The sequence below is a fragment of the Motacilla alba genome, chromosome 8 (genome assembly GCF_015832195.1).
Source record: "Motacilla alba alba isolate MOTALB_02 chromosome 8, Motacilla_alba_V1.0_pri, whole genome shotgun sequence".
In the NCBI taxonomy this organism is placed as follows: domain Eukaryota; kingdom Metazoa; phylum Chordata; class Aves; order Passeriformes; family Motacillidae; genus Motacilla; species Motacilla alba.
The window spans coordinates 28,679,375-28,692,017 of record NC_052023.1 but is presented as its reverse complement, the minus strand read 5'-3'; the positions used below and the strand labels follow the sequence as shown (position 1 = coordinate 28,692,017).

At 45.0% G+C, this 12,643-nt stretch overlaps 1 protein-coding gene across 2 annotated transcripts in view; it reads right to left on the bottom strand.

The window, feature by feature from the left end:
* NOTCH2 (notch receptor 2) overlaps positions 1–12,643 on the bottom strand; it is an 83,010-nt gene that overhangs the window by 69,081 nt on the left and 1,286 nt on the right. For both annotated transcript variants that reach the window (XR_005257747.1, XM_038143974.1), the window contains exon 2: positions 4,259–4,340. Coding sequence is in view for 1 of the 2 variants with exons in the window: in XM_038143974.1 (XP_037999902.1) it covers positions 4,259–4,340 (82 nt within the window). In the remaining variant the exon portion in view is untranslated. The remainder of the gene's footprint in view (positions 1–4,258; positions 4,341–12,643) is intronic.

Below are 12,643 nucleotides of genomic sequence, written 5' to 3'. Positions count from 1 at the left end.
TTCCTCTGCCTGGTCTCAAGGGTCTCCTTTAACTTCTGAAAGGAGACAGAAGGAAACAGAAAAGGGCAAACCATTCTCAGAAAGGGACAACTTCTCAACTTCTGCATTTAGCCTCTTCTGGAAAACTCTCAGACCTCATCCTGCTACAAGGTCTCCTATGGGTATTCCCCATTCACTAGCCTAGGAGTGATTAGTCTCTTGAGATAGATCCCAAGCAGATATCAGCTGCAGTCTCAGAAGCAGTTCCGCGGTCTTGGATCTTGCCTTCAGCCCCAGAAGTCCTCTTAAATCCAAGTTAAAATTCATTTATGAAGGTTCATCTTGAAGGAAAGGTAGGTCAAAAACCTTGCAAGGGAGTTGAAGTTACTGGTAGCTAGAATTAAGACAGAAGCCCCTTATTGCCATGCCATTGCTATTTTGAGTTTAGCATTTTTTAGAGGTCCTCCTGTTGCCAATCTACACACAAGACACACAAACTGCATCATGCTATGGAAAAGGTGCACAAACTTCAGCACACGGGGAGAGAAACGCTGCTCACTGAAGAGACAGAGGCACAAAGCTGTGCAAACCCTGGCAGCTTGGGGCAGGAAAGGATGTGCTGCAGGAGACTGTTCTTTTGGCACTCCGGTGTCCCCATTTGACTGAGCACAGCTCTGATTTTTTTTACACCATCAGGAGTAACAGAAGACCTCAGTGTTACAGCAGCACTTGGTTTCACAGAGGTACAGCTATCCCTTCTGGATACACAAATTGCAACAGTCCTAAGGTCAAAAATTCAGTCCTCAAAGCCTGCCAAGCACAAGAAGCAGCAAGGGCCAGTTTCCTCCCTAAACCTTGCAGCACCCCTATGTCAACTCCCTTCCCACTTCTGCTTCTCTCCCTGGCACAGCCTTGCTTCTGCTCCCTGCCACCGGGGTGGGAAGCTGGGAGAGGCCGCAGCTGTAGAACATGGGGAAATCAGTCAAGAGACTCTCTGCTCTTGGGCCCTGCCCCATTCCAAGCAGAGGCACTGCCCCATCCTGCACCCACCTGCAGCGGAGCAGGTCCTGGTGCTCAGAAAGCAGCAGGCAGCCATGCCAAAGTCTCTGCTCTGCTTGTCCTTGAAAAGCTCCCTGTGCCCACACCTTCCTGCCCAGCCGGCTGCAACTGCAGAAACGCTGCAAGCTCCCAGCACTGCCCCAGGGACTCTTCCCACTGCTGCTTCCCAGTCATCCAGCAGCAGGGAAACAAGAAATTGCTTTGCTGTGATGGTCACAATCAGCATTAAGCCACCAGGAGCTGTTACCCTGCTTCTCCTTGGATATGAGAGGATAGAAGAAGGTTCCTTCATGTTTGACACTGCAGTGTGTAAAAGGCTGCCTAGAGATGCTCTGAGGGGGAAAAAAACCCACCCATCACAACAACAAAACAGCCATCACAGTGCAAAGCAAAGCCAAACTCCAAACTGAACCTGCCTTTTGTCAAAGCAGCACCAGGAAAGATTGGAAGGACGGGTCCCCTCCAGTGCTGCTGCAGATACAGACATATTCTGTGGAATAAGGCCTGCATCCTCACCATGAGAGTCACTGAATGAGTGCAGAAAAGAGCCCTCACACAAAAAAAAAACCAAAAAAAATCTGTCTTTGGAAGATGCAAACACAGGAATGTGTAATTTTCTAAATATAAAATCAAGGTCGGAGGAGGTCAGTAACTTTATCGAGCAGTGCCACAGAAGGACAGCCCTGGGCCAGCAGCGTCACCAGGGGAACAGAGCTACTTAAAGGGCACTCACAGCAGCAATCTGATAAAGCTCAACCCCGGCTTCCTTACAGGGGTCACAATCACTGTTCCCATAACAGACACGCCGCCATGAAGGTTTCTTAGCAGAAAAGCAGCTTTCTCTTCTAATGGAGTAGACACTACGGGACGTTCAAAGGAAGTGCTGCAGCAATATGCTGCCATCCACTGCTCGGCCAAATATCTAGACTAGGTGTTTTGTTATCAGTGCTTACTCATATCTTATCACAGTTGGTTATTGCTGATGCAGGTTCTCCCTCAGCAGCTCACCTAGGAGACAGCAAGACTGACGGGATGGCCTGAGCACACACTACAACAAACAAGCCAGCCAAGAGGAGATAGAGAAAGAGGAAGAGAGCCTGTTATAATAACTTATTGCCCAGCAAAGGAAGTACTGCAGATAACTTTAAGAAAGTGGAAGGGGTGGAGATGCTGCTAATCATTGAGAGATCCTGCAGACTTAGAAGCCAAGCCACTTGCTTTAGTAATGAATTCAGTTTCCTGAGCAAAACATTTCTACTCTCACAACCATCAAAAATTCAGAAAGTCATTTAGGTTACTAAACCGGGGAGAAAGTTCCCCTATTCAGAGTTCCTCATAGTGCAGGAAAGAAAAAAAAAAAAAAGTTAAAACCAAAACAGGATGCTAAGAATCAGCTTGCTAAAGGTAGAGACTCCACAACTGAGGTGGGTCTTGCTACTTTGTTCCTTCCTTTCTGCAAAAAAAGTGTTCTTGAGCCAGAACCAAAAGACACTTACTAATCTCTGTATACAGCTCTTTGTTAGCCTTTCCAGTTACTACAGCACCTGCAAAGGAGCTGAGCTGTTTCTTGAAGGAGGGGTAGGTTTAAAACCAGCAAGAACACTTTGCACAACAAGGAGGAAGGCAACATTATTATTGTAAATGTGTGCTGAAAAAAAAAAATGTAACACTGGTCAAAGCTGCCATTGTAATGAGGGAAATGCGTCAAGATCTGGACTGCACCACAAATAGTGCAGAAGTTAATCAGATGAACCAACAGAGGCTGTAAAAAACAATTGTTAAGACGTGGTTAAGAGGAACATTCAAGCTGGAGAAAATGTCCTGCAGAAGGCAAAAGCAGCACCAACATCAATACCAGTCTTGTTTATTACCTTTATTGCGACCTACATACTTTGGCTCCAGACTTAAATGCTTAAGTGCACACCAGAAAGACCTACAGAAGACACCTATTTCTGTTTCAGTCTCAAAATAGAAATGAAAAGCAGGAAAAGTTCCTGCTCTCTTTTCAGAAGGGCAGCTTCTTTAAGCTGACATCAATATAAAAGCCTGGAAAGGAAAAAAAAAATAGGAACCAGCAAGAGTTAGAAATTTTAGAAGAAGCTTAGAGGGAATAACGAGTTACATATTTGCTCTTCTGTGGCCTTTCTGCACATCAGGTATTGATTTGAACCTGAGGAGAGCCTCCAATTAGATTATGATTTCCCCTTTGTGCGCCATAGGTGCAATTTAAGTACATCAAGCTCTGTGTACCACATTAATAGAGAACTAAAGGTTGTGGTTAGGGAAGATGGAAGTGTAAAGAAGTGCGAGGAGCATAGCTCTGTGTTGGCCAAGCCAAATCAACAGGAGAAAATTCATTAATATTTAAAGAATGCTGGCACTAAGACAATGTCTTAGCATGCTAGAAAATGACACAACTTGAACTGATGAAGTAAACAACCTCTAGAAAATAATCTGGTTACTGCAGACGTAGTAAATTAACCCAGCCAAACAAAGAGAAATCATCTTTTGGCAAATCAGCACTTTATTAAAAAAAAAAAATCTAAGTACTGCAGTTTGAAAGGTGAACTGCATTTAAATAGATGTGATGTTCTCCAGATAACACACACCCTGCCAAAGCTCCTGCTGATGAGCTTCCCATGCAGCCACAAGGTGAAGATGGGTGTCAGCATTTACCAAAACCAATTTACAAGATGCAAACAAATGTGGATGTTTGGTTGGGGGGGGGTTGTTAAGAGTGCTTTAGCAACTCACATGTATTACTTGCTCTCAAGCAGTAGAAGGGAATTGGCACACTTCAGAGTGCAGAATAGTTCTGAAAAACCTCAAAAATATTTAAATTGAGGCTGGAGCTCTATAAAGTAAGGTGAGCTATTAAGATGGAGAGCAAGTTTCAACCTAGCTTGTGGGTCTGGAAACAAGGTACAGAGTTTACCTCTGTGATGGGTTTGGCCTCAGTTCCCAAGCGAGTGCAAAGAAACCCAACTGACGAGATCCGAACCCAAATACTGAACAAGAATCTCAGATTCCTTACGCTACAAAAAGCTAGCACACAAGAACTAATGCATTCTAAAGAAACACCAACTGTGCTAAAACCGTGATGCTGAAAGAACCCTGCAAGAAAATCTCAAAAAAAAAAAAAATCACACTTCCTTTCTGGCTAAGGTCCTGAAGGAAAGAAAATGGGTAATTAAATTGATTAGAAATGAAACCAACTTACTTGCAATATCCTGTACCATTTTGATATGGAATGCACTTTCCCTCATTAACACACGGCTTGGAGTCATCCATACACTGCAGAGCTGAAAGAAAAGAAAAGAAAACAGCCATCAAACCCATAGCTACAATACATGTCAGGTCAAAGCTCCATTAGCGTATTCAGGGGAACGAAAATTTTATAGGACTGGAACAAAAACAAAGACACTATCACATTGTTGAATTTCATCTCTGGCAGCATCAAAAGAGCCAGACTGAAAAAGGAATCAAATACAGATTTGTTCATCAGGCAACCAAATCTTTCCAGAATTTCTTGAAGCTGGGTTTTCAAAGCAAAGCGTGCAGTTATTTCAGCAAGCTCCAAAGACATTCGTGTTGGCACCCGCATACTTTGGGTTAAGTGTCCTCAGTTACTACTTCCTGATCAGAATTCTGGACTGAAATTCTCTGAAATACAAAGCAGCTACTCCCGAGCCTTCTTCCAGAATACTTTGCGTCAAATCCTTTCCTTCTTTTTTACTGTCTCTAGGGGCACCTGGAACTGAAACAGGGGCCTCTGCCCCTCATGAGCTGACCTGCTGATTGTCACCAGCAACCCAGAATTTGCTGCAACAGGTACTGTTGTGGCCCTCTGACTTCAGACAGGATCGTGTTTGCAAATAAGTGGAAAGCACCAGAGCAGCTGACAAACTTTCAGCCAAGGATTTGGTATGTCTAAGGAGATCCTCTGTAACTCAAACGTGACGCTTCTGCTGCTGTGTTTTCAAAAAGGCATTAAGTATGACACAGCTCAGGGCCAGCCAGTTTTTATCCAAGTCTACAGGAAGCTCCAGTGAGGTCTGTCCTGATGGAACCTCCAGCTCTGGCAAGTGCTTTTCCCTTCACAGGGACCTGAAGCAGCACTCCAAAGTGACCAGAAGGATGGAGACTCTGCAGGAGCAGAGGGCACTTTGGAATCACAAAAATTGAGCCGTTCCACGCAGACCACAGCCTGCCATTTGAATTGCACCAAACTACCAGCTAAAGCTCTCAGAACCCGATCAGCTGGGTCCTGTCCTGAACTTTTCCACAGACCAAGAAGTCACAAGCTCTTCCCAGCCTCCAGTTCTGTCTCCTGGCCCCAAACTCACACGCTTCCGTGCCTTTATGGACCCCCTTCCACAACCTTATTGCAAAAGCCTTTAACCAACCTTAATTAAAGTCATCAATAATATCCAACCACCCAAACTGCCCACTCGTCAGCCAGCTGTTGGAGGGTTGACTGCCCCCCCCCTTTTTATTTTTAATAAAGATGGTTTTCCTTTCTTCATGTGGCACTAAATTTGCAATACAAACACAGCAAGGGGCATCAGGGAAAACTGGTGCAAACCACCACTGAGCTCGACGCGCTGGTGACTAAGGAATGGGACTGGGAAGAGTTAACACAGCAGTCCCGCTAAGCTCTCCCTGCAGCCCGACCAAATTCAGTCCAGCAACTGGACAGCTTGGAACAGACTCTGGTTCTGCAGTCCAGGGCTTGAAGTGTTATTTCTCAATAACCCTGGAGCACACAAACAGGTCACACGCAGTACGAGGCACTATAGGAACGTGTCACGCTTGCAGTCCCTATAGAGAACGTGGTTAAATTCAACCCAGATCCCCGGGAAAATTATCAGTGCTTCCCACAATACAAGTATGCTTGCTGCTGTTAACTTGATTTCTGAAAAGGGGGCACTTGGATGGCGCTGCTTCTGCAGAGCTCTCAGGAAATGAACAAAATTCCACTCTGAGCCCCTTTCAGATAACCCGCGGGGTCAGGGTTACCAGGCGACAGAAATATTCCCGCGGATTGTGCGCGGCATTCCCCCCGAGCGGCACAAACGCCTGACTTGCACCTGTCTGACCATTTCCATCCCGTTTAACCGCAACCTCCGCACGCCTTTGACTCCAAACTTCATCTGCTGCTGTCTAACACTGCAGCAGCTTGTTTTCACAGCAGAGATTAGCTCTAGTTAGCAGGGCTCGGTTACACCGTGTCCAAGAGAAACTGCTCTGTGTCCAAGGGAAAGTGTCGGCATTCCAGGGACTCCCACCACCCGGGCTACTCCAGGGAGCTGGAGGAGGGTTAAAGTGAGCCGTGCCACGTTTCAGAGGGCCAGGAGGGGAACCAGCCTTGGTATTCTCATCTCAGCACCTTAAATTTCCATTCTTTTCACACCAATCGAGCCAGTGAAGCAAATACTCAGAGGATTACTTCTTTTGTGCTCGTGCTTTCAAACACAATTTTGTAATCTCGTCGAGTACCCGCGTCCCCAGTGAGAACTGAGCAGCAGCAGCCAGTTGATTTTGTAACTCACATGGTAAAAGCTTAACCAGCACTTGGCCAAAAACGCCTTCCAGCACAGCCACACAGAGGGGAACAAGAGCCTGACGGGGTCACAGGAAGGATCCCAACCAAGGATTCCAACTTGGTTTGCTAGGGCAAATACAGACACAGCAGAGAAGCTTTACCAAAGTAATGATTAATTTTCCTGGGGTTTTTGACAAATTATTCCCACCTTGAACTGCTGTTTAGCAGGTCATTAAACTACTACCAGCCTCTAGAGTTCTTTCACAGAGACAACGGGATATATTTTGTCTATAGTAATTCAGAAGTGAAAGAAGCTAAGAAAACAAAGACAAAAATACTTTGTACTTTTTCAGCTCTAGACTGAATGGAAATACTTTGAAATGCAACTACAGCTGAAGTGAATGTAAATGTAGCCATATTCTATATTAAAATAAGTATTAGAGAGTCATGTGACTTCTCTTGGAAAAAAAAAGAAATCACAAGGGAAATAGAAGACTACAGTTCTCACAGTAAAATTAGCATTTCTGTGCACAAAGCACTGTCTTCCTGTATTTCACTATATCTTTCATAAAAATTTCACAACACATGCAAAACCAAGGCATTTCAACACAAATCACTTCAGAAGCTACTTCTCTGCTACTCTTCTACCATGTTGAGATCAAGAGTCGAAAGTGCCAGAAACTACCTTCTACCTCAGCCAGCATAAAAAGTTTGTTCTGCTGCACGCATTGTGTGAACTGGAAATACTCTGGCGCGTACAGCAGAGTACATGAGAGCATGAGAGAAGGCAGCCCTGCCTTGAAAAGATAAAGCCACTTTTCTAGAAGCCATGTACAGACAGCATCAGCACACTGTCAAGGCCCTGACAGCTGCTTTTGACAGTTTTCTTCTGTGTTTAACACAAACAGAAATGGTGAATTGTTGGGTGGTTTTCTGGCTCGCCATTGCCCGTCAGAAGGTAGGTTAGCCTCATGAATTTTAGGCACATTACAGGGATATTGGGAAGACACGCCCTGGTTTTCAAAAGACTGGTGTCTCCTGGAGAGGGCAGGCCATTCCAGAGAGGAGCACCCAGTTTCCAGCAGTCACCGCAGCCAAGGCTGAAGGACTTCTCAGAAAAGGGCTCCTGAGTGCAGGCAAGATGAACACTTGCAGTGACACCACCAGCCTGGAGTCCGTACCAATCCTCACCTGCACCGAGATACAAACCCTAACCTGACATTTCACATCCTACCAAGACTATTTTCCAAGGCCAGAGGGAAAACCAGATAGCCACTGCTGTAAAACCAGCACAAGATACACTATAAGGAACGCTGCAATTTTCAACATCCAAACCTGAAGCTCACAACTGGGGCGCAATTATGCCTAGATTAAATTCTTCTTTTTGGCTAAAGAGACAGTTAAAATCTAAGGGGAAAAGAAAAGTTTAGTTTCTGCCTCAGCGTTCTTTACGACGCCAAGATGATCTGGATGCTGTGATTTGGTTTCCATACGTCATCTGCCTACTATGAATTCAAATATTTTCTGGGCTATAAATTTAAAAGAAATAGTGTAGGATTAAGATCAGAAGCTGTGTCAGAGTTCAGCTTTTGAGAGAACTTTGCTATAGGGAACTCGAGCCATAACCAGAGCAAGTCTGAAAGGGCTTTGTTCTAACTACCCAAAGGAAAGTAATGCCAATAAACTCCTTGCCCACAAGTTCAGAGAAAGTCAAGCAGAAATAGATATGAAAAATACCAAAACAATTAATGCTGTCAGAAAGAGACATTATAAAGCTTTGTGGTTGATTGTCCTGCATTTCAGAAGGCGCAGGTTCTGACCAGAGGTTTTATTTCAAATAAGGGAGAGAAATGTCCTGGCGGAGAACACAGCTGAGCTGCTGGTACAGCTTTCTCCCCAGGAGGACACTACATCTGCCTCTCTCCTCTTTCTGCCCATAAGTGTTTCATTATGTTCATAGAAACCCAGAATCAGAACCGAGACCTTTGTCCCACATGGTTAAAGCTTGCCCATAGCTTCAAAAGCTTTCCTGTGGGAGTGGGTGGAAAACAACCTACTTGAACGGAGGAAAAAAGTCAAGCTGAAAATGCATTTAAGAGTAGACAGAAAGTAAAGGACAAAAATAGGTTTCTACAACCTTTAGGCATCCAGTGAATTTTCTGTCTTGATTGAGATTCATGAGAATCAGCCTGTCAGTTCAACTGTGCTACCCATTATGCGTGAAGGGAGAGGAGGAAAAAGGATTTGGAGCCCTCAAACAACAGCAACACAAGACGAGGCACGGAAAATCCCATGCTCAGGGCTGCTTGACAGAGGTGGATCAGCTCTGAGGAGGACGACCATCAGCGTGGCCAGAAACACCAGTCACACAACAAATCAAGGGGGTCTCAAATTCCAAGGGAGAGAAAGACAGCTGCTGATTCCCTTCAGGAAGAACAGAGCGTGAAGAAAGCAGTTAATGCTGAAACATGAGGTACATTCTGCAGGAAGGCCCTCCGTGTGCAGAAAGGGACAAAATGCTTCCACAGCAGCTGGAAGAGCTGGTAAGGAGTAAGCAGCACTGTACATACGGGGAAAATACCCAAAGATAACCAAATTTTGGAGGAAAACCACAAAGGACTAATTACGCTGTTCACTAACCTCAAGAGATTACAGCTCCAGTGAGATTATATAGCAGGGAAGAAACCACCAGCAAATACCAGCTAGCTGAAAATAGGAAAATAGCTTTTTTTTTTTTTTTTTTTTCCTCTGAAGATCATCCTATGGCAGGCACATGGAGGGGGAAAGAAGCAAACTGGTAAAAATCTTCACTGTGAAAAAGCAGTAAAGCCTTATACTCAGCTCAGATTTAGAAACCATTAACATTTGGGGAATTTAAACAAGCTGACCAGTTTGCACTTCACACACTGAGGGTAGTAGTTAAAGACAAAGCTTGTCTACAGGGCATGGAAACAGTCTGTAAAGTGAATTGCTTTAATCAGATTAAGACATCTCCACTGTTTTTACACACAAAAGCCTGAAATCAATTGGCTAATGCAAGACTCATCAACTGAGAAGCAAAGCAGAGCTCAGAGAAGTGTGAAGGCACTCAACCAACACCCGACACCTTTTGGGAGAGAAAACTTTAATATCTAAACTGCTTTCCTTCACTAACACTCCAGGCAAGTGCAAAAAATGTTGAAAAGAAAAATATTTAAGTGGATTTCAGAAGAATAAGCCTGTAAACATGAAGACATTAATCAGTTTTGGTTTGGAGATATTTTTTTTTGTTGTTTTTTGGGTTTTTTTTAATTTGAGGATGCCAACAGCCAATCTGACTACACAATGTTCTTGGACATGCAGAACCCCACGCCCTGCCATCATCTGGTTCAAATCTCTCTTTCAAACACCTAGGACCAGCAAAAACTACTAATTAACCCTCCTAAGAACAGAGCTGGGAACCATCCTGTGGATTCACAGGTAGAGTTGAAGTCTTTCATCGTTGGGGTCTTTGGCCCAGGAAGCTGCAGGAACACTGATATACATATCAGATGCAGTTCATGTGACACTGCTGCTGCTGAAAAACTATAGATAAAAACTCACATTGTAATAGATACTGAATTTAGGATGAACTTGTAGCACAGTTTAAAAGACTATCAGTCACCACGTTCTCCATCTCCCTACACAACTACTGTTCTGTGCCTTCCCCCATCTGCAGTTTTCCAAACAAAGCCAAAATGCCTAAAATGCAGAACTGCAACATAAAGCACTCAGTTAGGAGGGGGAAAAAAAAAAAAAAAAAAGTTTTCAACAAAAAAATGTAGGGAAGGCAATTAAAGAGCTGAAGAGGTATTGGTGTTTCCATGGCAATCTGGCAGGCGGGAGCCATGCTCGCCTCTTCTCCCAAGTGTTCCGTCATTCCGCAGCACTAAATCTTTATTAAAGTGAGCGCTGAGCATGTGTGCCCGTGCAGAAATGTTATCCCAGCCCGCGCCGGGCAGCGCTTCCCCCGTCAGGGAGCGAGGGCAAGGCTTGCTGCACGGCACAAACAGCAGGCGCCCGTGCCTTTCTGAGATACAAAGCTCTTTTTTCATCCCCATGGCAGTCTAAAAAAAGGACATGTGCCCTAGGAACAGACTATTTTCTAAACAGAACCAACGATTATTTCTGCAGATCTCAGATGACCCTGCTTAGAATGATATAAGCACTGTTTCTGCTAGACAAGCCCTCGCCTTCTGTTGGAGAGGCGATTTCTAAGCAAATTCAGAGAACCTGAGGACTTAAAAAATCCACAACATTACTTTTTAACAGAAAGCTCTTTTTCCCACAACGTGGATGACGTTTCCCTAAGGTGTCCCAAAGTAGGGGTGACAATAATCACTGTATCCATGCTCCACTGAAGAGTCGTTAGCCAAGAGTACAAACTCAAAGGAAACGATGTTTCACCTGGAGCTACTGCACAGTTACCGTACTATGCGTACAGTTACAGTAACTGCTTGGTTTTGAAGCCAGGTAAGGTAGATTCCCAGAAGAAAAAGGCTGCCTGAGTCCTGCTACTGCTTTTCCACCTACTCCTCGTCCCGGGCTCAAAGGCCAGCCACCCATACTCTCTCATGGCACAGACACCAGTTTTGGAAATGGGAGAACCCGAACAGGATCTACTGAAGGGAATCACCCACTTATTGCAACAGCAGCAAATAATTTAAAAATAAAAAAAAAAAAAAAATTAGGGAGGGAAGTAGCTGTGGAAGTTGACAAAAACCCAACCCATCCACTGAAAGAGATTCAAATGCCAAATGCCACCAGAGGCACGAGTCCTCCTTTCCCAAGGATTCAAGTCCTGAGAACAGGAGCAGGAGGATCTTCACGTATTTATAATCTGACTAAGTGATGCCCTGCAGGAAGTGATGCGAGTTAGTCAGATTTTCATAACGCTCCCTTTTGAAAGTCTAAATCAGCATCTTTGATAAGAACAAATTTGATAGCCGGCAACACCTTCAAAAAATCAAGTCGAACTTGCTCTCCCATAAGCAAATCCATATCAAGCAGACCAGCACTGTCAGCGTTATCTGAAGTCCTCCAAATTTCACTTGATGAATTCTGAAGACCTCAAGCTGCAGTCCACGCCAGCACAGCAGCGATTAAAAGTGGGTTGTAACCTGTTAGAAGCACGGGCTGGCAGGCAGCAGCAGCAGCCTGGCGAGGCAGAGCAGCAGAGTTAAGACAGCTGGTAATTAGGGTGGGCTCGACAGCCAGGATCCCTCTGCCTCCCCAAAGAGAAGGGAATGGTTCACAGCAATTATCGGGTAAGTATCCTCACCAAAAGCGCAGGTGTTGCTGCCCCACCCCAGCTTACTGCACCTTCAACTGCAGCCCTTTGCAAAACTAAACTGGAAAAGCCAGTTGCTGCACCATGGGGCTTGCATGATGAGACAAGGCTGAGCAGCCCAAGCCATAGCGCTCCGCGCATCCAGGAGCCTCCTGTTTATTGACCAAGAGGGCTGACATCAGGTACCTGCCCTCTCTTGCACAAGAGCATCAAGCCAGTTGAATATGCACCCGAAAATACCCTTTCGGTGACTTCATCTCTCCCTTTCCCATTAACTCAAGCCACAGCTCCCACTCCCAGGGAGTGATACTGGCCAGATGCAGGTCAGTATCTCGCAACAACAGGAGTCACTTTCAGCCTGGATTTGTCACCTCTGCCGACCAGCCTTTGATCAGCACCAGGAAGAGATTTCACCCACCGAGGCAAAAAATTTCGGCAGCATGGGAGGACCTCGGCCACCTCAGGCGTGCGTAGCCAGGCAAGTGACAACAGGTGATGCCACAGGTACTTCTCTCAGCCCCTCAGGGAAAGGGCCAGCAATAAGCTGCTAAATTGTTCGAATGAAAGTACAGTTTCACTAAGTGGAGACGATATTTAGTCTTTGCAAAATTAGTATTTTGCCATCTTGGTGGACTGGGCAAGCCATTTCCAGAAATGACGGTGCTACTGTGCACCACAAGTCCATGCTACCACAAAAGAGTATTTCTAAGACACCTACCCCTGAAAGACCCTTTAATTCTCCTTTTGAACAA